General features: G+C 44.9%; 1 protein-coding gene across 1 annotated transcript; it reads left to right on the forward strand.

Moving 5' to 3' along the window:
• Window positions 1-18,357: 18,357 nt before the first annotated feature.
• On the forward strand, window positions 18,358-20,860 carry LOC128949750 (class II histocompatibility antigen, B-L beta chain-like; the record flags this gene model as incomplete). The annotated part of the gene is made up of 5 exons (XM_054294611.1): window positions 18,358-18,492; window positions 18,847-19,116; window positions 19,725-20,009; window positions 20,613-20,719; window positions 20,822-20,860. Coding segments are annotated over exons 1-5 (786 nt in total), but the record flags the coding sequence as incomplete, so codon positions are not given.
• Window positions 20,861-24,722: the final 3,862 nt, after the last annotated feature.

The raw sequence follows: 24,722 nt of genomic DNA on the forward strand, positions 1-24,722 counted from the left end.
TTTCCTTTCCATCTGGAACCAGCTTACCTCCTGTTCCCTGGGACAAAATCAGAGTCTGTGTGAAGCTATAACCACTCAGACCTGCCAGCAATATTAACAGAACCATGCAATGGCTTGGGTTGGAAGGGACCCTTATATAATCTAAACTTCAACCCCAAATTTTTGCTGTTTTTTGCAGTAGCCATAACACATCCTGCCAAACCAAGGAGTCGTTTTGGTTCCCATGGGATCAGGCACAAAATCACTCCACAAAGACAATTCAGGTTGTTCTCTCTTCAAGGCAGGAACTTGTAAGCCACTGTGACTTTTCCTCCTGAGGGTTTACCCAGGAGCTCTGTGTCCCACATCAGTGATGGATGAGGGGTTGGGATGCTCTCAATAACCTTTATCACCCCCACCAAGCCCTCTGACTGAGAGGGAGCAGTTTGTTTATGGGCAGTGCTGGTGACAGGCACAACAAGAAGTCCCCTCATTCAGTCAAATGAGTGAGTTGAAGGATTAGTCTGTCATGCCAGCACAGGGCCTCATTTTTCTTCTGTGCTACGTGGGTCATCCCCTTCCCACAGCCTGTATTTGATCATGATTAATTCGTCAAGGCTGGCTATAGCATGGAAATGAAGAAATGGATTGCCAATTACAGTTACCTTCTCGCAGAACACCCCTTGAACCAGTCCTTTCCTGCAGTAGTGACAGCTCAGAAATAAACCAAAAGCAGCTCTATGGAGCAGCAGCCTGACCCAAAGTGTGTTTTAAAGCAGAAGGTGACTTCCCCCTGTCCAAAACCAGCTCCACAGTGTAAATGGGTGACTTCTGTCCTGCCTGCCTGGCAGGTACACAAAAAGCCCACTCACACTTGTTTTTGTAGTCATCTTGTTCATATGTGCTCAATTTCTGACTTAACACTCGTCAACAAGAAGGCGCACATTTGTTTCTGTGAGCCTCACCCTGAATAAACCCGAAGGGGAATTTAATATGTATACAATTACTTCCAAGTAAACACAGCTAGCAATGATTCTGCTCTGCACAGAAGTTCTGGAAAGGATTCCAACTTTCTCCCCAGCAGTACTCACAGAAAGGTAAATTCTGACTCTTGCTGAATTTCCTCTGCAATAAGCCTTATGTGTTCTTACTAGCTGTGTAATATTTCAGTCATACAAGAAACTAGCTTAAACTGAATAATCAGATTCTGATAGATTACTTAAACAGGAAACAATTCCACAAAAACCTGATATTTTATGAATAATTATCAATATGGAATTTGAGAAATAACACTGCAGCCCTGGCAATGCATGCAATCTGTTTAAATTATTGATACACTCACCAGCTAGTTACTTGAGTTGAATAAATTCAAAGTATGTGTATAAATCTAACTTTTTATTGCCTCAAAAATTACTAGTTAAAAAAGAAAATCCCTTTTACTATAAAAAAATATAAATCAGAGCATTGTAATAGATGCTTCCTTCCATTGTTGTAATTCACAGTACTTTATTTTCTGGCACATCACACCTTGAGACAGAAGACAGGTGAACATTTTGCCAACATGTGCAGCACACGATAGCTTTAAATACATTCCCAAGATAAAAAGACACAACTAACTCTCTTCCTGGCCCAAAGTGGCCCTCCATTAACCCAGCTGCCAACACGATCTGCAGTGTGCAGAGCTGCAGAATACATCTTATAAACAGGATTTTGGCTTAGGAACAGGATTAGTCATTCACTACACAGAACCTTTCAGCTCTGCTATTCTGCCTCAGTGGCAGTTGCCCTTTCCAGTGATATATGGCAGCATCACAATTTAACAAAGATGCAGGGAAAAGGACAACACAGTGAATGACTCTCAGAGCCAGAGATGCCTTTAGCTTGACTTTCATGTACTTTGATGAGACTCAGAGTAGCAGGTTTACTCTGTTGATCCCTTCTTTCATTTCAGGAGAAAGATATTTGCCCTTGCAGCAATGCATTTTTACCGCTCACAATCCACCTAAGAGTCTCCATATTCTCACACACTCTTCTTCCAAACTTCTTGGAGTGACCAAAGTTAAGAATGAGAGATGACTTTGGTAATGTAAATTTATATATATGGTGACTTTCTGTGTTTGTACTGGAGTAGTATTAAGGGTCTCCAACACTGACCAGGACCATTACAATAGATATTGCATAAATAAACAGTAAGAGATAATGTCTGCTATGGAGAATAAAAAGTTGCACAAATAAGGCCCAGCATCACAATATTCTGTGTCCAGATCACAGATAGACCCCTTGCACTAAAAACTGAGGAATTAGTGGGAAACAGAAGCTGTTTTCCTGAGGCATTTACTATCAAATGCAGTCACAGAAGTTCAAAAAGATACCAAAGGTCAACACCTTTGTGGTAAAACTATTTGACATATGTGACACCACAAATATTACTCCTACTCAACTTCAGTGTGTCAGGGCTTTCAAAACCTCTGCAAGGACACACAAAGACTTGCACTATTCTCCTGTCCTCACAGAATGAGTTTTAAGCTGTGAGTGGGACTGAGCTGAACACACTCAGAGTCACAGGATACCTCAGGCTGAAAGGGAACCACGAGGATTATTGAGCCAGACTCTCTGCTCCTCACAGGACTACCTAAAATTAAACCATGGGAACCATGCTCATTAGGTTTCATGGCAGCTTCCTTCTGTTTACATTTGTAAACTCCAGATAAAATAATTGCATGGTATTAAAAGGAATAGAAATCCTGCCATTGGTGAGCTTTTTCTAGCTGCCAAAGTACCCAGAACTTGGGGTATAACTAAGATTACATGCAAGACTAGTTAAGCCAGAGTGCACAGGTAAATGAAATTACTGCTAAGTGCTAAAATGTGGGAAGGCATGAAAAAGATATTATTATAATGACTGTGTTTTCACACTACATCTAATAGTGAATATGGTCAAAAGACACCCAAAGCAACATGGTAGAATTCACTAATGGACTGGGCTCCGGTCAAGTTTTAAAGACATGTTCTTTCCTGAGGCAAGGGGCAAGATAACATCAAAGAAAAAAATTGGATAGCAATAATCGGGCCTTTTGCCAAGAAATATTTTATACTCCATGTATCATCTTAATGCAATGTCTCTAGGATGAGGTCCACATAGCTTTATTTTCTTACTTCAATTCATTTCTTAACAAATTAGCTTCAAAGAGTTTTAGCTTTTCCAGAGTGTAAAGGCATAGAACAAACACATCAGATTATCATGTTGACATCAGCCAAGAAAATTTAGAAAAGAAAATTAAGTGATTCTGTTGGTATACAACAATATAGAGCTTTAACTTGCATCATGGTAGTTGAGACATTCCTAGCTCTTTGAATAGAAAACCACAAATATGAAAGCAAATAAAATAAATGATCAGCTGAAGCCTTATTTATAATTTCTGCAATATGCTTTCTGGATACCAGAGAACTTTTCCAGCTTATTTATGCTTTACAGGACAGTTACCTGACAAAATAAATAATAATACAGAAATTGAAAGGAAAAAAGGGAAAGTGCCCAAAGCTCAACACGTTTTTGAAGCCTTTGGGGATGTTCCTGGCTTTTCCTCAGGAATCTGGAGATACCAACAGAGCTCATGTAAAGCAACTTGAGCCATGCTAGTAGCTTCAATGTGCAAAAAACTATGAAATAAGAGCAAGAGAGCACACAATTGTTTCTTGCAGAGTAGAACCCAGGCAGTGAGGTTAAAGAGGCTGGGCAGCTGCAAGATTGAAAGGTGTGATAATATTATGATATATATCTAATATAAATATGGCTGAAATAAAAATATAATTTTAAGAAGAAAAAGTAACTACATGGACTTTTATTTCTTCCTAAGGAGAACAGGGAAAAGATTAAAAGAGATGCCATGAGGCAAGTGACTATTTAGTCAACAGTCTAAGCTTTCTAAGGGGAATTTTTAAGGACAGTCACTAAATGCCATTTTCATGAAGGACAGGATTTGTCCTCTAGTGTTCAGGGGAAATGCTGCAAATTGAACCAGTCAGCAAGACCTTCAGAATAGATAAAATTCTAGATAGTCAAACTACATTATCCATAAAAAACTAATTTCCACTGAAAAAGAGAGCTTATTAAGTCTCTCGTCTGGAATCAAGCTAGAGCTTCTCCTTGCTAAATACATCACATGAATGTTAATTTTAGACTGCTGAGAGCCCATCAATTTACACTTCCCTGTAATAATTTTTTAGTATTTAAATTATGGGAAGACACCAATTAGTATCATGGACAGCACACTATCTGAAATAAGAACACTGTTAAATAATGCATGCAACAATTTTTTATACAAGTAGTAATTAGATTTCTAGGATTACTTGAATATTATAATAGTAATTTCATAGCTGTTACCATTACTTTTAATAATAATCTATTTAAGTGGTGATCAGACCCAAAAGAAGTGTCAAAGAATGAGTTCTCATATATCTTCATTTTTACAAACATATTACATTATGCCAATTAACCAGCAAATAACAAAATGCAATTAACTCTCAATGAGTTACAAAAAAAGTATTTTAAAACAACACAGTGCCAAAAAAAGTTGCTGTGGTCTAAGCTGAGGATGAGGAGCTGCTGATCAAGTTTAAAAATCAGCTTAGTTATGAAAATCTTAATAGGAACTTTTCTTATGTGACCTACTAGATTTCGATTTTTTTATCATGAAGAATTTATATGATAATAACCATTTTCCTGGATAACCTCAACTGGCATCACAATATCCAAATTCTGATGCTCACATAAGCATTAAGCCTTTTTAATGGTGACAGAAACTCAAAGCACCAGACTGAAGATAAATACAAAACCACTTGATAGCTACTTATTAGACACTGGTGTATGGTGGCCCTGGAAAATTTACAGCTGACTCCTTCCTTGGAAAGATGACAGTGCAGCCCTTATTAGAATTGCTCATTAAAGAAACATCTATTCCAGAAATGAAATGCCAACAGAAAAATGAGGAAAAAAAACAGATGAGAAAGATGGAAATAGATGGCCTCAACCTTTAACCCTGTGTCAGGAATTTATTCTGCCTTTGAAAACATTTGGTTTAGTCTTCTGACTCGGATTTTACAATCCTTCAGTCAAACACCTGTTGGTTAATCCCTTGTTATAATCTCCCTGGGATCACCTCATGGGGAGAAGGGCTGGTGGAGATGCTGCCAGCCCTCTGTAGCAGGATGAATCACTCCTTGGACTCTGAGCAGGACAGACTGGGGCTCAGGACAGGGGTGACACAAGCTGGCACAAGACTAAAGGACCTCCTCCCCAAATCGAAAGCAGACCAGAGGAGCTGTGCTCCCTCCCTGCACCCTCCCTTAAGAAAGGGATAATATGCTTCTATTTCCTATACACACAGCAATTTACTCTACTTTTTTTCTTTTCAGACTTCCCTTTAGCAACACATAGGAAAAAAAAAAAACCCCACAAAAACCCATGCAATGTTTTGTCATTACCAGGCCAAAAGCTTCAAGTAAGCCTCAGTGGATCCTACAGCAGTAAGATTTACTCCAATGTAATAATGATGTTTCAAATGTGGTGAAACTGTGCATTCCCACCACTGAAATCACCACAGACATTCTGCACTTTCAGGGCATTTGGTCTGTTTCTCTCTCTGTTTTTAAAATTAATGCAAGTATAAGTTCATAAGAAAACTAAGAGCTGCCTTTATATTTCTTCTCAGAAAGGATAGAGGACATAATTTTCATGAAATCAAGCTAAGGTACATCATACAGCAATTGGAATATATACACCAATTGGAATTCAGAGCTTCACCTTTCTCCTTCCACTTTATTTCTTCTCTTTTCCTCCCTCCCTTAAGTTTAAAATAACATTTAAATATTAGTTTTTGTTGTCAAAGAGCAGCTTATGTTGCCAATATAAGTCTCTCAGAACAAAGCCCAAGCCTGTATTATTGCAGAGTAACAGCAAGGAGGTAACACACAGGTGTGCACAGACCATAACATCTTCAATTCCTTCCATATGTAGCCTATCCCATAATTATCCCTCAAAATATTTGTGACAAGCATGAAAAATCCTGTCTCCTTACATCCATCTGCAAAGCCTTGTTTTAATTTTGTGGCTTGGAAGGTTTGTAGCACCACATCCAGCATCCTTGTTCACTCTGCAGGCTGCCAACACCACAATTTGTGGACAGCTTCTTAATGAGGTGCCCTTCCAGAAAATCTACTGAAAAAAGTGGCATTTCCCCCTCAATCCCCTATTCTGGAGCTATCTCAGACATAATAAGATAGTAATTAAGGGGAAACTGGACATGTAAAAGGTGATCCACTGGTATGACATAAAAATATGACATACTACAGCCTAAAATAGCACTTTGTACCCTCTGAACTATAGATTTGCCTATAGATTCCTTCATCATTTTTTATAATTTTTCCCCCAAACAGATAGTAAAATTGCTTTAAAAAGGAAAAAGAGACAAAAATGTAAAAAAATTCCTAAAAATCAAACTGATCTGGCTTATGCTTGTGTGTTACTAAACAGCTCCTAAGGATGTCTGGAGCTTGATACTCCACTACCTCCCTAATGCCATGGGAGGGATGTAAATCCTCAGTCCTCCTCCCAAAACAGTTTTATTTGGGAAACTTCATGCTCTCAGTATAAATGAAAGCATTTATTGAAATGGAAAAGAGTAACCCAGGGATCCATGGGGATATGAACCTTCACAACCTTTGCTTTCTTAGACTGATTAGCAGTTCTTAAGCTTATTAAAGGTGACAGGGATCTTTTAGGAAAATATATTAGGGATTTGAGATCTCGTAGGGAATTTTTTTTCTCAGAGTGCCTGTGAGCAGACTCTCACTTGTTTTTTTAGTTCTTATAAAAATTTAGCATTGGTTGCTGCCTATGTCTTTTTTCCAAGATGGAATCCCTCATTTGAATCAAACTTCTAAGTCAAAGATCCATTGTGAGTGGATTTGTTGCCAGAACTCCTTAAACAGGAGCGCATGAAAATCCAAGTTTCGCCTGCTGGCACTGTGCAGCAGCCAAATTGCCTTCCCAAGGCTGTGACTTGTTCAAGCTGAAACATCCACAGCGTGATGGGTGGAGATGGAGCATCAGGAAAGTGTCTGGGGAGGAGGGCAGACTTTTCCTCTGTCCAACACACTTCCCATGGAAAGCAATCTGCCCTCTGCCAAGACCTCAGGAAAAGCATTGCTTGCTTGTTTCTTCCCAGCTTCCTTTTCATGGGAGTAAAGGAGTGCTCTGCAGTGATGAAAACAAGAACGGACTGCTCCCCACAGAAGGGTGAACACTGTCCTAAGGATGAGAGTGCAGGTGAGCAACCTACACATCTACAGGAGTCTGGAGCAGAACTCAGCCCACATCGTCAAACTGGATATACTCAGCCAACCTCTAGCAAATTGCTGCATTTCAATTTGTAAGAGAAAATGCATTCTCAGCCAGGGGTTTCTGAAGGGAAAGAATTTGTTTGTATGGATCCAAGATGAGGAAACAGCAAGTTCCTCCTATACTGCTTCATTGGGACAGTCCAGTGTTGGGCGCACAGCACAGATAATCATCTTGGCCACCAGGAATGAGGCTGACCCACTTTTCCACCTAGACATTGCCTTTATCTAAAGGAATATGCATGGATAAAGGGGAAAACCCCAACAAAACCAGAAAGATTAAAGCACAGTTTTGTGGGGCTTGTGTGTACTTTACATTGCAAACACCTCACCACCCACAGTGTAATTTTAGCAATGCAACTGCTATCAAACATTCTTGAAAATACTGACACCTGAAGCTAGATGCAGGGCTGCCTTTTTAATTATTACTCTCAGGCAGTGCATCCGAAAGTCTGGAAAGAAGGGAAGTACTTTTTTAATTGAGAAATAAAAAAACATTTCTTAAAATGTAAACAGTACAATCAAATAGAGGCTGTATTCCCCCCTCCAAAAAATCTCCAAAAAGCAGCCTCAGAAAAGCCATTTTATCACAAATGCATTTAAATTTATTTCCAGCAGTGAAAACAGCAAACAATTACAGAAAAAGCATCTGCTGCAGTGTATAATGTTTCAGTAATGCAACAGCTACCTTTGAGAAAAGCATTGAAAACTTCCCATAAACTCACTATTCCTATCAGAGATCCTTTCCAACTTTCTCTGCTGGCTTCAGGGAACCATATTTCTCACCTGCTGAGACTTTTCTATTAACTAGGCCAATTCTAAAATAAAGTGAACTACTATTCTTTGTACCTCCCAATTACTGGTAATTTCCATATAGTTTCATCATATCTTGCTTGATATTCTAAAATAAATGTACCAAACAAAAAAATGTCAACAAAAATAAGTATATCAAACAAAAACATATCTATGTAAAAGATCAAGATTTAAGCCAATGAATCAAGGACTAAAATGCAAAACTTGCCTCCAAGTTCAAAAGGGGGGACCAAAACTGAGAACGGAGGGAAAGCTTTACCTGAAACCAGATTTCTATTCAGCCAGTTCTAGTGCTCATGGAAATGGCATCTGCATGTTCTTCTGCAACAATGGAAATGCAGTTCAAGTACAAGGGAATACAGCACCCAAACTGAACTAGATTTTACCTTCTGAAGCCTATTTCAGATCTACAATCATAAAAAAATTTTTAATAAGAGGTCCTTAAAATAGAGGGAACAAGCCTAAATATTTCTGCCTTCATTTCTTCCCTTCTGAATCTGAATTATCTAATTAGTCAATGCTCAAATTACCTCATCTAACAATTACTATAGCTTATGACTTACGTCATGCTACATTGTTACATGATAATGGCTTTTTAAAAAAATTATTGCTGTTTAGCATTAAATCATTGATAGTTTGGGTTGGAAGGGACCTTACAGATCGTCTGGTTCCAATCCTCCTTGGGAAATGTTCCACTAGACCAAGTTGCCTAAAGTTCCATCCCACCTGGCCTTCAACAGTTCAAGACATGAAGCATCCTCATGTTTCTTTAAAACATCCTTGTTTTAAAAACATTAAATTGTACAAATAATCAAACATACAATCATTTATTGGATATAAATGGAAAAAAAATCCATATAGGTTATTGTTTAAGGAAAAAAAATCCCCTTTGTAGTCTGCATGTTTTCTCAATTCCTCAACTTTTTTCTCTAAATACTGAACTACTTGTTTTTTTTCCTCCTTCAAATATCATGCTCACTTCTTCCACAATGCCAACCAAAAGCCAGTTAACTGCTAGTGATGGATTACCTTATGATTACAACAAAGCAAGAGACTTACAATAACCATTTCCTTCCAGTTCCTTCAGGTCATGTAAATTAATAAACCAAAACAGTGAAAGCAAAACTCAAGGGAACTAAGACAATTTCCTGTAACTCCAGCAAGCTGGCTAGCTGGCTTGGCTTTTTTTTTTTTTTTTGGCCAGTCTTGGACATCATGGCATCTTTCTTTCTTTCCCTCTGGATGGAAAATTTTGCCAGACCCCTATTTTTCCCTCGCTGAAATAACAGCAGCATGTTTAAGAGTTAGTGCAGAAGGGAAATCACAATTTCAGGTTTTGGCCCACAGGCTCTAAGGGCTGTGCACAACCGTATCCCCCTTCCCAGCACACCAGCATCCAGTCACAGCCAAAGGCTTTGGGTCTCTGTTATTTAACACAGTATAAATATATTGGAGAGATAAAATGACTAATGAGACATCTGATAGGAAATATCACTGTTTGAAATACCATAGTAATAGGGAAAAATGAGTAAGAATAAGTGACATCAAAGGTGTGTCTTACCATAAATTCCGGTTGAAATACAGGGAAAGGCCTGTAAAACATATGAAAGAAAAAAAAGATCAGTGGGATTTCTGTTACCATATTTTTTATCAAAACCAAGAGTGTTTTTAAATGCCTGTTTTTTAACACCCAGAGATTATATGTTACAGCATTCATGGATAAAGCAGTCAAATCATAGGCATTCTCATGTCATTATATGAAACATATTCCATGTGTTTTCCTTCCTGCCACATTAATAAAACTGCATTCTTCTTCACATCTTGAGTTACAAACAACATTTGAACACAGACTCATTCTTAAAATTGCCTTTTGAGCTAAAATTTGATGCTATGAGCTAAAAATGAACACCATAAGCTACTACAGTAGCAAAAAACAAAGTCATATCATCTGGTTTGAGTTAGAAAATATTTCTTCATCAGTAAAATAAGCTTGGCCAGCTTAGACTATGTTATGCCTCTTTGCCATGCCCTCATTCACTATAATCTCATTTTTTGATTCAGTTCTTGACCTCAGTTCTTTTGGATGTGGTTTATGGTGTGACCCAACACAGCTGTACTGCTACAAGCCAAAGGTTTGCAAACTGGCACAGGGGGAGGAACTGGAAGATGCTGGTGAAAAGAAAAGAGCACATTTTTGGGGCAGTTTGGACACCAAAGAATACACATCACGCAACTAGAAATATTGCAGACGCTGTGCCAGGAAGAACAATAATTTGCATTCCTGCTAGCTCTATGTGTTGTCTTGAGATTTGCATTTCTATGAGCCAGAGTCAGATTTCCACCAGGAAAAAACAAAGCTGACGTTTCAGGAGAGAGGCAATTTTCTTGGTGTTCAGCTGATACGTGATATCGCCTTTGCCTCCCACCTCTGGACTGACAGCAGGCACAGCTCAAAGGTATGAGAGCACCTGGGACCAAAGTCTCAAATATCCACCCCGAGGCTCCCTCCAGATCCCCCAGCAATGAGTCATCATACAAAAGAAAGAAATTCTTCTTTACTTAATCACACAGGAAAACATTATTCAAAGCTAATGCTTGCTTTATATTTAACCAGGGAATTAATTAGGGAATGGTGATTAAGAAAGGAGAGGTCTAATGGAAAGAATACATCCTCCCCTCCCCTCTGAAAATACTTAACTAAAATAAAGTGGAGGAGAATTATAGTCTCATTCCTTCTCATAGCCACTACAACTTACATCCTGAAAAGTACTTAGCTTTGTAGTTCGTACCCAATAAATCACAAGAATCAGCTCTTTAAAGAAATGAAGAATAGAGTAGAAAAAAGAAAAAACAACCACCACATGGCTACAGAGCTCAGGCTGAAGTGGCAACAGATACTTCAACAATCAGAGAGAAACATAAAGGATGATTTTGTTCAGTTTAGAAAAAGATCTCAAAATTCACCACTGTTGCAGTTTCCACATGTTAAGAGGTAATTGCTCCAAACAAGTGTTTTGTTTTCTATTCTTTGCAGAATTTGAGTAACAGCATGGGACTCAGACACTCATTTGCCTCAGAAAAGGAGTAACAGAGTATTCATGGTTCCTTCTCTTACTGGCCCCACAACCAGGTAAGGGGAGAGCCCTGCAGCACCTCCAGAACTCCATCAATCCCGTGGCTCCTTGGGCAACACCCCACATGGTGCCTATAGGACACATCTCCATACTAACTTCAGATCCCACACGTGTGACAAAGCCACCCACCCACCTGGGGGACCTTGGGTGGGGTGGCTCTGCATCCCCTGGCAGCAAAGAGCAGCAGCTCCCCCCAGTCACTGCAGGTTGCTCCCTGCTGCACAGCAAAGGGCTGACAGGGCTCTGAGCAAGAGCACAGATCCTTAAGGTTCTAAAACACCTCTAAGCTCACAGAGCCCTTACATGAACCTCCTTAAAGCCATGGCAGGGACCTTGAAGGGGTCTGCAAGAGTGGGTGCTGCACTGTGGGGCAGGCCCAGCACACAGTGCCAACATCTGGCACCACAGCTGGGTATTGGGGTGCTAGAGCCAAGCACCTGAGGGCTCCAGGGGAACAAGCCTCTGTTGTCATTACATTGCAAGGGTTCCATATTGTTAGAGCTTTGTACCTCCTTGATGTTTCTTGTAGGCATCTCCTCTAGGCACTGACTCTTCCTTGTTCTCACAGCAGCCATCTGACTCCAGTTCCCTCAACCAACCAATCCACTCTTTTATAACACTCTTCTTATTGGCTACAGGTGTGGCTGGTTAACATCAGGCCTGCTCCTAATCTTTAGCAATTGGTTCAGCTGCAACTCTTTAGGGGATAAGATTACATTCTACACCACCTTCATTTACCCACACTGTATCCCCGTACAAGCTTCCTTCTCATTTCTGCCCAGAGAGAGGAGAACAGCATTTCCAGCTCTGCATGGCAGCCCCTTGTCAAGCTTGCTCATCTCCACTCACAGAGTAACGTGTTCTGAGGCTGCTCAGCAGGCTCTGGCTGGCAATTTGTGTGTTCTGTGTGTTTCTGAACACTTTAAAAATTCTCGTGTAGGCACAATCATTACCTTGCTTTCAGTTTCTGTCATGCAGCTGAATGAAACAGATCTGGAATGGAGTTACAAGACTGTATCAAATCCCATCAAGTTCCTTTGGAATATGGGTCTGTGCCATAACTCAGATGAGCTCTGCCCTCTCCCTCATTCAGAGATGATCACAGCACATAACCAGCAGATGTAATTTCATAAAATGTGACAGTGCTTTTATTCATTCAAGAAAAACTCATGCCCAAGATCACATATCAGCCCTGTTTCCTCTTGGCTCCTAGGGAGACAATTTAGTCTAGATGCCAGGTTGAAATTACTGGCAGAGCAGTAATGGGGAATTCACAGCATGGATATCAACATACTACAATATTTGGCTTATGGACAAAAGATGGTAGGGTTTCTAACCTTTTCTGTGCCTAATTAATAACAACTTAATTATGTATCTGATTTCAATTAAAAAAATCCATTTCACAGTAGGTAACATTCATTTGTATTTCCACAATAAAAACATTTATCATCTTAATTTGTTGCTGGTAACCACTAATTATTTATGAACTTTTAATTTATTTGCTACCAAAACAGCATATTTGCTTTATTTGGGGACTAATAAGAAATGCTACTCTGATAGCACTCAAAGCAGACACAACTCTGAAGTTAAACACAAGTAACAAAGGCAGGAGCTTCCTACTGCTACTGTGCTTTTGCAATGATCTAGACAAAGAGGCCAAATTAAATCAGGTCTGTGAACACTGGAAGGCTGAAATTGATTTAATTCCTGTAGGAGAGAAATGTGGACTCTCAGCCTCTGGTTCTTTTTAATCCAATGTGTCTTTACCAAGGCTGCAGCAGCAGTGCTAATTAGGATGAAATGTAATGCAGCTTTATGAGGAACATTTACAACAGTCACCATGAGGAGGCCAAGTTGGACTCTGAGACATTTCAGTAAGAAGCACCTGGGTATTTAAATGCTTAAGGGCTTATTCTACATCAAGGGGTTCTAGTTCACACTGAGCTGCAGTGTATTAATGGTTATACATGAGATGAATACAATTACTAATTCTACATGACCAGATGCCTCCTACTGCAGCCACAGCTCCTAATTGCTTACACAGAGCAAGGACTTGCTTTAAATTAAGTGCTCAGCATTCTGAACTGGTCTCCCAGTGTCATTTCTGCCACAACCAAGCCACATGGAAGGTAAGCACTTTTCTTCCAGCACACAACACAGCAGATGAAAACAACATCAAACACAAACCCTTCTCTGATTTCACTGCATCATCTTATGAAGAGGATTAATTACCCTGTTTGAGAGCCATTCCTTCATGCACCTTGCATTACTGATATTTCTCTTCACCAGCCTAAGCTCCTAAAAAGCTTGTGCACCTTAGATGCTTTCCAAAAAAACATGCCCTATGAAAACACTGAACTTCAAAAACCACAATAAAACTATCAACTTCAGGACTACTGTACATCTTTTGCTGCACAAACTATTCACAAGGTACCTATACACATATTTAAGATCAGTAACATCAAACACTCAAGTTTTGCTGCTGTTACTAGATCAAACTTATAAAACAAATGATTTTATAAACTACTAACTATAATACTATCCTTCTGCCTTTTAAAAATCTTTCTACTACTATCTGGAAAAAAAACAAATTAAAATCCTTTGCCATTTTCCAGCCTCTCTCCTGAAATTATTTCTCTTTTGGTCATAATTCTGAACCATAATTTAGCAAACAACAGATTTTGAAAGCAACTATCATTGAAAGAAAATCCTCTATTCATAAATAGAGAATTCCAACATAATTCCCTATCCTGAAGAGAAAAAAAAAAGGAATAATTGAATATGGCAATATTTAAGCTCAGTTTTCATGACAGACAATACCAGCATGTTTTTTATGTCTTTAAAGAATAGAAAAAGCAATTTCTATTCCTCAAAAATAACCAATGTCTTGAACACGGCATGTCACATGCCAGCCTTTAGGCATTTGTACAAGCTCCCTCATTCACATGCTGGAAGGTTCCCTTCACCAGAGTCAAACACTGGGCACCCAAGTGCCAAAAACATTGGAGGGAATTTTTTTGGGTGGAAACAAACATTCAGCTATTTCAAAGCCTAAAAGTTTACAAACCAGGTTCTCAAAGGCTGCTGACAGCTAACAAAGTGCTAGTCAAGCAACTACAGCTGAAGCTTGGGTTCAGACCCAACGTGAAATATCCTTTCTGTATTGTGGTTTAAGACTCTGCCAAAGAACAAGTTTAGAAAATGATATGCAGCAATAACCAAATTTAAGTCAAAATCCAGCAGCTGTGTGGCAAACCAGTGTGTGGTGAACCTGTCACAAAGCTACTGACAGCTGATTGAAGGACCACTATGCAGTCAGAACAACTTGCAGCAAGTGCACAGGGAAATTCAACACAGCCCAGAAAACAAACATCTGTCAGGGTTCCAGAGGACCTCCACAGGTCTCCCCTCCATGCTGGCCCCACTGCTTTAGGTAAGTGTTTACCACAAAGGTTGAGGACTTCTTCGAGTTTGTTTGTTTACACAGACAGCAGCTACTGAGAGAGGCCACTTAAGAGGTTAAAATGGCAAGAAATAGTACCTTTAAAATTTCCAGTTTACCAAACTAAACAGATCAGGTGCTGCAGGGGAGGATCATCCTCTGATGACCTGTTTGCTGTGTGACAATATTCTTATTGTTAAATTATGTGTCTCAGTTCACATATTGAATGTCAATTCTTTTTTTTTTTTTACTGAAGTAATAAAATCCTTCAACCAAATGACATTTGTTCAACAATGTGTGGTGAAAAAATATTGAGGAATGACTACTAAAAATTACAAATTCTTTTTAGTATCTGTATATTCTAACTTGACATGAATTTAAGATAGATATCTTCTTTTTTGAAGACATTGCAACCAGATGCTACAATGACCTACACGAGACAGTAAAGCATTGTGATGTGGAATTAAATTAAGATGGTTCACTACTTGAGGAAATCTCACTAAATTTGTTTTAAACATTTTTCAAATTTGGAATCTTTCAGTAATAAAAAGCAATACCTCAATTAACTGCTGGGATAAAGGTCTGGACTGAAATTGAGTCCAAGAACCTGATTTCTCCACATACAAACTCAGTTGTGGGGTGAGGTTTTTTCTCCCTAAACTATTTGAATATTTGTAGTTAAAGTGAAAAACTTATGGAGGAACTACAAATTAACAGTTTGGTACATATTTTAAAAATCATCATGCATTTATATTTAGAAACACTGAGACATGAAGCCAGACTGCTCAAAGCAGGGTCACCCAGGACCAGTACAGGCTGGAATATCTCCAAAGCTGGAGACCCTACAATGTCTGTGGGCAGCCTCTTGTGCTGTTTGACCAACCAGAGAGTCAGTCACTCAATTCCTGTGTTTAAACACGGGCCCTCCCAGCTCTCTGCTCTCTGAACACTCCCCTGGGTGCTTTGTTCCCCATCATCTGAGTCACTAATGAAGATCTTTAATTGCATTGGCCCCACAGTCAGCCCCTGGGGTACAGCTGGTGGCTGGCTCCAGCTGGACCTTGTGCCACAGACCACCTCCCTGTAAATCACAGCAACTCAGCCAGTTTTTAGTCCACCTTTTGCACAGTAAAAAAAAAAAAAATTAGAAAGAAATAATTGGGCTTATAAGACAGCATTTGCTTAGGATGTTTAGAAGCCATTGCAGTTGAAATACCAATTAAAGCAGCAAAAATGCAGATGATAAGGAAAGAGTAAAATATCAAATGCAAATTTAGAACAGATTTATTTTTTTTCTTTCTATACCATCCTGTGCCAAAGCAGGCTTGAAATGAATGACAAACTGATTTTGAACCACATCTGTGATGTGCTTTCAGCCCCAGCAGAGAACAGTTATGAGTTTCCTTCATGCTGAAGAGCAAGAAATTAAAAATCATTCTTCCTTTTTCAAGAACAGAAAGGAACATTCAACTAGCCTCATGGTGCGACAGAGCAGTTTCTACATTTGCCTCTATAGTCCCTGAACTCTCAGTGTCACTTTGAGAAGAAGAGCTTGAAAATGTAAATTCCTTCACAAGAACAATGCAGATACAGCCCTTACCCCCCCTTTTTTTTTTTTTAATGAAGGTTATGGACTATTTTCCATAGACTAATAATGCTGTTTAATCATATTAACTGAAAAACACCTGTTGTATGAAGGGATTCCATTCCTTCAGCCTGCCAAGGCACCTGCACAGCAGGCTTTGGGCATGCCTTCCCCACTGACATATTTCTACTCACAAGATCCTGCAGTATCCACAGACCTCATCTTATGTGTGTATTACTAAGAGGAAGGCTGGGATCCAGTTTCATCTCTGCTTCCCAATTCCAGGCTGGACTTCTGGCCTGAGGTTTTCTCTACAGTTAATAAAGAGGGTAATTTGACCTGGTTTAGGTCAAATGAATGGCTCTCATGGGGAACTGTTGACTACAGAGCAAAGCTAGATTCCCAAGCTAAATTTAGGTGAAACAGATCCTTCCCTCAGAACAGGAAATCATATGTACTCACCAGAAAGATTCAGGAACACTCACTCTCTCTCTTCCAAGTCCTCACCACAGGAATATTATTCCATTGATTCACTTTAAAATTGCTTTTAATGAAAAATGTTTAGCCAGATTTCTCCACCTTCATGAGACAAGCAGGGACTTCCAAGTTCAGCAAATCGCCTCTGTTTCTCCAAAGAGCCAATTAAGAATTGCACAGAACCCTCAGTTTTGTGCATTGGTGTGAGAATCAGATGTGCTGGACTCAGGGCAGGCTCCAGGTAGCCCAGGGAGATTTCCATCCCAGGAAATGCCAGTGCTGAGCCATACATGGTGCTCAGAGACACAGGCACTGCAAGCCTGGCCCAAGCCCACAAGATTTGGTAGGAGAGGACACACCTAATGCAGCATCAGCATTGCCAGCATCCACATCATTACCTGCTAGCAATTTCTTAGTGAGCTCAATTTTAGTGTCTTGGTCCCTCATTCAAATCAATTTGTGCCACATCTACAGATCAATAGTAGCTTTACATTTATAATGTTTTTGAATGAAAAGAAAAAGGAATAAGAAACCACAAGACTATATATTGATATAAAAGCTTTAGAAAGGAGATACTCAGCAACAAAAGTATTTACTGACAACAGTGACAATTACTTCATCCTTAACACTAGGTTAGCCTGTTCTTACTGCTTCATTTAAACCAACATACTCAAGGAAATACCACTGCACCTCTACTGTGGTTTGATTCAGATCTGAGCCAACCTTGCAAGAAAAACTTGTTAAATGATATTAACATAGTAGTGAGATCATACTCTGACAAACAAGAATAATGAGGTAAATTAAGGGGAGATGGATATTGAGGCTTTCCACTAAATGTCCTTAATTTTGAAGGTTTTAGACGTACCAGCTTCTGAACCTCAGTGCAATTTTAGTTTTTTACTATTTGCGATATGTATGGCTTCCATTTATATAAAGTAATTTGTAATTTTAATGCAGGTCTAATAGTTTCAACTGCCATTGACACAGACTGTAAAATGAAAAAGGGAGAATACCTTGTTGAGTGAGATGCTATTTTATATCATTCCTGTCACCCCAACCACGGCCGGGTCCGTTGTGCCCGTGCGGGATTTGCTGAGGGATCTCTCCCGGTCCTTGTCCCCACGCAGGAACCCTCGGTTCCATTTTCTGTCCCTGTGCGGCTGCGGGGGGCAGGGACAGAGCGGCTCTGGGGGTGCCTGACATCGGGCCAGCGTCACCGCTCACAACGGGCAGCCCTGAGATGCCGCGCACCTGGGCACGCATTGCTGGGCTCACCTGAGCTCCCACCTGCCCAGCGCCCCAAGGTTCCCCCTCCCCAAAAAACCCCCAGCCGGGGGCTGCAGCGTCCCGGAAAGGCCTCAGCCAATGGCAGCGCAGGCAGGCGGCGCCTTAGCCAATGAGAGCTCGGGGCGTTGGATTGCCTCATCGGTTGCCGGGCAGAGCCCGTGGCCGATCGCTGCCCAGAAGCGGCGGCAGCCAATGAGAGCGCGCGGCGCTGCCGAGCCCGCCCTGCTCCGGACTGGCGCTCCCAGCGCAGCGCGGCTGCTTTGGGGCTGCTGCTCCCTGCCCGGCCCCGGCCATGGGGCGAGGGGCGGCAGCTGGGGCCCTGCTGGTGGCACTGGTGGTGCTGGGAGCCCCCCCGGCTGCGGGCGCGGAGCTCTCGGGTGAGCGGGTTGGAGGGAGGCGCTGGGACGGTGGGGTGGGAGGGGGAAAAGTGGAGGGGAGACCCCAAAATTGAGCGGGAGAATGCTGGGGATTGGGGGATTTTTGGGAAAATGGGGAAATGGGGACCCCAAAAGTGATTTGGGGGGCGGCCGGAGGTGGGGGGGGAGAGGATGTGGAAGGGGAAATGGGGGAACGGTGGCAAGGAGGAAGCGGCAGCGCGGGCAGGAGGGTCCCATGGCGGCCGTGGGGCACAGGAGGGGCGGAGTGGGGATCCGGTGTGGCTCCCGGAGCTCTGGGGGTGCTGCTGGGAGGTGCTGGGTGGGCACCCCCTGAGCTGTGTCCTGCTCTCACAGGCGTGTTCCAGTTCTGGGCAGTGTCAGAGTGTCACTTCATTAATGGCACGCAGAAGATGAGGTTCGTGCAGAGGTACATCTACAATCGGGAGCAGTTCGTGATGTTCGACAGCGACGTGGGGCACTACGTGGGGTTCACCCCCTATGGAGAGGGGTGGGCCAGTGACTGGAACAGCAACCCGGCCACACTGGCGTACGCACGGTCTGTGGTGAACATGGTCTGTCCGTACAACTACGAGGGGGTTCGCCCGCTCAGCGCCGAGCGCCGAGGTGAGCGCGGGGCAGAGCGTGTCCCCTCGGGCCCTGCCCGGCCAAATCCCTGGAGCCCCTCAAAACCTCGCTGGGAATCAGCCCAGAGCCCTCAGCCTTCCTTGTGCCCATCCCCGAGGCCTCCTGTCCCTGCCACTGACCACCATGGCTCCCCCAGTCCATCCCAGTCCCTCTCAGTGACCCCCGCGCGTCCATTTCAGCGACGCGTAAAGGTGACGCTGCTCATCCAATCAGAACGCGTCGCTCTGATTAGTCATCTGTTGCCAGGCAGACCTGCAGTGCCGAGTGCACCGCGCTGGACTCGGCTTCCCAGTGCCGCGCACTTCATTCCCAGTTCATCCCAGCGCCACCGGGGTCCCTCCAAGCCCGTGTCCAATTCCTGCCCAGTCCCTTCCAGTCCATTTCCATTCTTTTCCCAGTTCATTCCCACTTCACTCCCAGACCTCCACCCTCTCTCCCAGTGCCCCCCAGCGTGTCCATCTCGCTGGTGCCCCCCTCGAGCTCCCAGCCCAGTCCCTTCCCAGTCCCTCTCCAGCCCAACCCAGCCCTCCCCCCTCTCTCCCAGTGCCCCCCAGCTGATCCCAGTGTGTCCCCGCTCTCTCTCCCAGCGCCCCCCAGCGTGTCCATCTCGCTGGTGCCCCCCTCGAGCTCCCAGCCCGGCCCCGGCCGCCTGCTCTGCTCCGTGATGGATTTCTACCCTGCTGCCATCCAGGTGAGGTGGTTCCAGGGCCAGCAGGAGCTCTCGGAGCACGTGGTGGCCACCGACGTGGTCCCCAACGGGGACTGGACCCACCAGCTGCTGGTGCTGCTGGAAACGCCGCCCCGGCGCGGGCTCAGCTACAGCTGCCAGGTGGAGCACGTCAGCCTGGAGCAGCCCCTGAGGCGGCACTGGGGTACGGGGGAGCCCCTGGGGGCGCTGGCAGAGCCACTGGGCTGTGCTGGGAGCCACTGGGAGGGAGCAGGAGAGAGCCGGGCTGGAAGTGGGAGAGGGGCTGGGGGCTGGGCAAGGGCTGGGCAGGGGTTTGGGGGATGCTGGGAAGGGTGGGATGGGTTTGGGGGGTCCTGGTGGGCACTGGGAGGGAGTTTGGGGGCGCTGGGTCTGACTGGGAGGGAGTTTGGGGGTGCTGGGTGTGACTGGGAGGGATCGCAGGGAGCCCCGAGGGGCTGGAAGGAGATCGGCGATGGCAAAGCGGGGCTCGCCATGAGCTCGGTTGTGCTGGGCACAGCCTGGGAGGGCTCTGGCTGAGTCCTGCTGGGGCTGCCAAGGGACTGCGAGAGGCTTTGGGGGTCCTGGGGCGCTGGGGGCAACTGGGAGGGGGCTGTGGGATGCTGAGAGGGACGGGAGGGGCTTTGGTGGCTCCTGGCCAGGACAAAAATGGATCGGAGGGAGGTTTCAGGGGGCCCTGGCTGGGCTGGGTGCCACAGGGAGGGCGCTGGGAGGGGCTCGGGGTGTCGGTGAGAGGTTTTGGGGGTGCTGAGCCCTGCGGACCCCCCAGAGATGCCGCCGGACGCCGCCCGCAGCAAGATGCTGACGGGCATCGGGGGCTTCGTCTTGGGCTTGGTCTTCCTGGCGCTGGGGCTCGGCTTCTCCCTGCGCAAGAAGGTCAGGGCGGGTGCCGGGGGTGGCGTCCCCCCCGTGGCGGAGCGTGTGCGCTCCCGCCGGGGCCCCCAGCCCGGTGTCACCCCCTTTTCTCTGCCCACAGAGCTCCTGAGCCGGCGGCAGCCGCAGCCCCTCCCCGTGGGCTCGGGCCCGGCCGGGACCCCCCGCTCCGTCCCCGCTCCGCTGATTTTGGGGGGTCCCGTGTCCCCCCCAGCCCCGCTGGCGCTCTGCCCCCGCCCAGTGCCTGCTCCCAGTGCTCCCAGTAAAGCTTCCCAGTTGAGCCCGGAGCCGTTTATTGGGGGGCGATGGGGAGTGGTTTGGGGGGGGGCGATGGGGAGGGATCTGGAGGGAGTGCGGGAGTTAGCGAGAGACTTTGAGATCTCCCCGACGTAACAGGCAGATCCTCGACTGGACTGGACCAAAGCACTTTGTCTCTACGTTTGGCAGCCCTATTCCCTCTCTCTTCCTTTATCTTTTCTCTCCCTTAATCCCTCTATCGCATTTTGCTGTGGTCATTCAATAAAGGTGCATTTGTTTCCATTATCATTGCAAAACCCCACTGTACCGTGTCGGTTCTTTTTGCACCCTGAGATCAAATCCATGAACCATCACGAAACCCGTCCGTGAGGACGGATCGTGACACCCCCCGAGGACCCCTCCCCAAATCCCCCCCCCAGCACCCCCAGACCCTGCTAAAACCCCCTCAAGTTCCCCCAGACCCTCCCCAAATCCCCCCCCCAAACATCCTCAAGACCCCTCCCCAAATTCCCCTCACGACCCCTCCAGGACCCCTCACCTGTCCCTGCGCCTCCTCAGCAGCTCCCGGAGCCCCCCGTCCTCTCCCAGCGCCTCCCCCGCTCTCTCCAGCGCCTCCCGCAGGACCCGCCCGAGCCCGGGGCGGCTCCCGGGGGTCCTTAAGGGGGTCCCGGGGTGGGGGGGAATAGGGGGCGCCCGCTCCATGCCGGGCCCGTGGTCGGGCGCTGCTTTGGGCTCGGCACCGATTGGTTGAGGAGGCGCGGGGAGGGCGGGAGTTGCTGAGGGGAGACGTCCGGTGAGTGGTTGGTTTGATAGAAAACGCGGTGATTGACAGGAGAGGGGTGAGGGAGGCGGGCTTTGCCGAGGGGAGGCGCGCGGTGATTGGTTGGTTCAGCTCGAGAGAGGCGGGAGTAGCTGAGGGGAGACCTGCGGTGATTGGCTGATTCGGCGCGCGAGAGGCGGGCGGTGGGGAGGCATTGGTCGGATCCGCGCACGGTAAGACCGGTGTTCCTGAGGGAATACCCGCGGTGATTGGTTGGTTTGGGGTGGGGTGCGCCATGATTCGTTAGTTTGGGAGATGAAGAGTGCTGATTGGATGGTTTGGGGTGGGGCGCGCTGCTATTGGCTGGGAAAAGTCTGGGATTTTTTTAAAGGACTTTCCCGGTTTTTTGGGGAAAAACTCTCAGATTTTTCACGAAAAATTCCCATTTTTTTACAGGAGAAACATTCCCGGGTTTTTTGACCCCATATGACCCCAAATAACCTAAATAACCCCAAAACACTCGAAATAAACCCCAAAGAACACCCAAAAAACCCCAAATACCTGAAACTGCCCCAAATAACCCCAAAAAATTCCAAATAACCCCCCAAAAAAACAAAAAAAAATCCAAATTAAACTCAAAGACCCCCAAATGATTTCCAGTACACCTAAAAAAACCCCATGTACACCAACATAACTTCCAAGAACCCCAAATAATTCCAAATAAGCCCAAATAAACCCAAACAAACCAAAATACTTCCGAATAAACTCAAATAATTCCAAATAACATCAAATAAACAGAAATAAATCAAGTAAAACCCAAGAGAAACCCCAATTAGTCCATAAATAGCCCCAAATAAACCCCAAACAAACCCTAAATTAACCCAAAGAAACCCCAAGAAACCCCAGTTCGCCCGGTCCCCACCCATAAACAGATCCCGAACAATCAGAACGCGCGACACTGATGACGTTCCACTTGCTGGGCACAAACTCAGAGCACTGGCCCCGCTCAGCGATTTTCAGCCAATCAGCGCCCGGCCCGACTCTGACTCATAAGTTGCCCGGCACAGACCAAGGCCTCTCACTGCGGTAAATACTCAGAAATCGCGTGGGGGGGGGGGGGAGGGGAAGGGTGTAATTTCCAGCCAATCAGAGCGTGTCTCGCTGATGACTCATCAGTTGCCAGGAGCGGAATTTGGTGGCGGGGGGAAGGTGATCCTGGGGATGGGCTGGGGACGCCAAATTAATCCAAAATGGGGTCGGGACCCTAAAACGGAGCAGGAAGGGCCTGGAGCCCCCAAAATCAAACACGGGGGAGGGGATTGCGGGAACGATCGGAAAGGGGAGGGAGAGCAGGGAAAAGAGGGGGGTGGGACCCCAAAATTGAGCTGGGAGGGGGATGGGTCCCCCAAACAGGATGAAGCCAATTTTGTTCCTGGAATATGTAAAGTAGTTCATGGATACGCGAAAAGCCTATTAATATGTAACAGGCTGATGTAACGGGAGAAAAGGACCATAAAGCAAAGGTTGTTATGGCCACCAAGACCCCCCAGTTATTTTCAGGGACACCCCTTAATTAATCTGGTTTAACTACATCAGCCTGTTGCATATTCATAGACCCTCATGCATATCCATAAACTAATCTACATATTTCAGGAACTATTTTACATGGCCCAGCCTTGGGGATGTCTCCCTATTTCAGGAGTCTCCACTGAAATACAAAATGTAAACCCCCTCCCTTTGATGATAATGATGATGATGATTACATTAATTATTTTGAAATTAAGGGGTTCTCAGGCAAAGATATGGGAGTAGAAATAACAGTTCTTTATTAGGAAAAATTAAAAATACAAATGCAGTAGTACAAACAAAAAAAGTGACAGAGTCAGAATCCTCTGGGAATCCAGTGAAAAAGGCTGATCCTCCGGGAATCCAGTGGGCAAATATTTATCCTCAGGGAATCCAGTGGGAAAAGCTGAAATTTTTGGAATCTGGTCAGAAAAAGGCTAATCCTCTAAGAATCCAGTGGGGAAAGGGCTGATCCTCTGGGAATCCACTGGGAAAAGCTTTGTCCTCTAGGAATCCAGTGGAGAATGAGGCTGATCCTTTGGAATCCAGTAGGAATAGGGCTGATTCTTTGGGAATCCATTTCTTAACCCCCAAAGACAGGGCACAGGAAGGGCCATGGAGTTTTTATAGGGTATCCCAAGGGTGGAGTTGGGGTTGGGGTCGGGGAGGAGTTCTTAGCAACACAAGAAGGGTGAGATCAAATTCCTGCCTCTTAGCAACAGCAGCACTCCACACAAAACGTGTCCCCAAATCCTAAATTCCCTCTAAAACAACTGAGAAATTATGCAACATCAGATATATTCAATGAATTTCCTTCATTTAACCCAGTTTTGGGTGTTCTTAAAGGATGAAGGTGAAGCAGAGGCCAAACCAAAAGGCGAAGCAGCCAGGTGTGTTCCCAACATGGATCACAGGGAATGGGAGTGACCAGGGCTGTGCCCAAAGTGCCTCCTCCAGTGGGGGATGGAGCTGGAGCAGCGCACGAAGCTCTGCCCGCACTCGGGGCACTCGCAGGGCTTCCCTTACTGGTGCCTCCGTTGGTGTTGGGTCAAGTGAGAGCTGCTGGAGAAGCTCTTCCCACACTGGGGACACTCGTAGGGCCTCTCCCCTGTGTGGATGCGCCGGTGGGTGACGAGGGTGGAGTTGCGCTTGAATCCCTTCCCGCAGTCGGGGCATTGGAAGGGCCTCTCCTCTCTGTGAATCCAATAGTGCTGGAGGAGATCGGAGCTGGTCTGAAACCTCTTCCTGCATTTATCACACTCGTAGGGCCTCTCCCCTGTGTGGATGCGCCGGTGGGTGACGAGGGTGGAGTTGCGCTTGAATCCCTTCCCGCAGTCGCAGCATTGGAAGGGCCTCTCCTCCCTGTGACTCAGATAGTGCCGGAGGAGATCAGAGCTGGTCAGAAACCCCTTCCCACACTTG

Source organism: Melozone crissalis, unplaced genomic scaffold (assembly GCF_028551555.1).
Source record: "Melozone crissalis strain CALT ecotype California unplaced genomic scaffold, PUWL_Pcris_2 ptg000277l_1, whole genome shotgun sequence".
Classification (NCBI taxonomy): domain Eukaryota; kingdom Metazoa; phylum Chordata; class Aves; order Passeriformes; family Passerellidae; genus Melozone; species Melozone crissalis.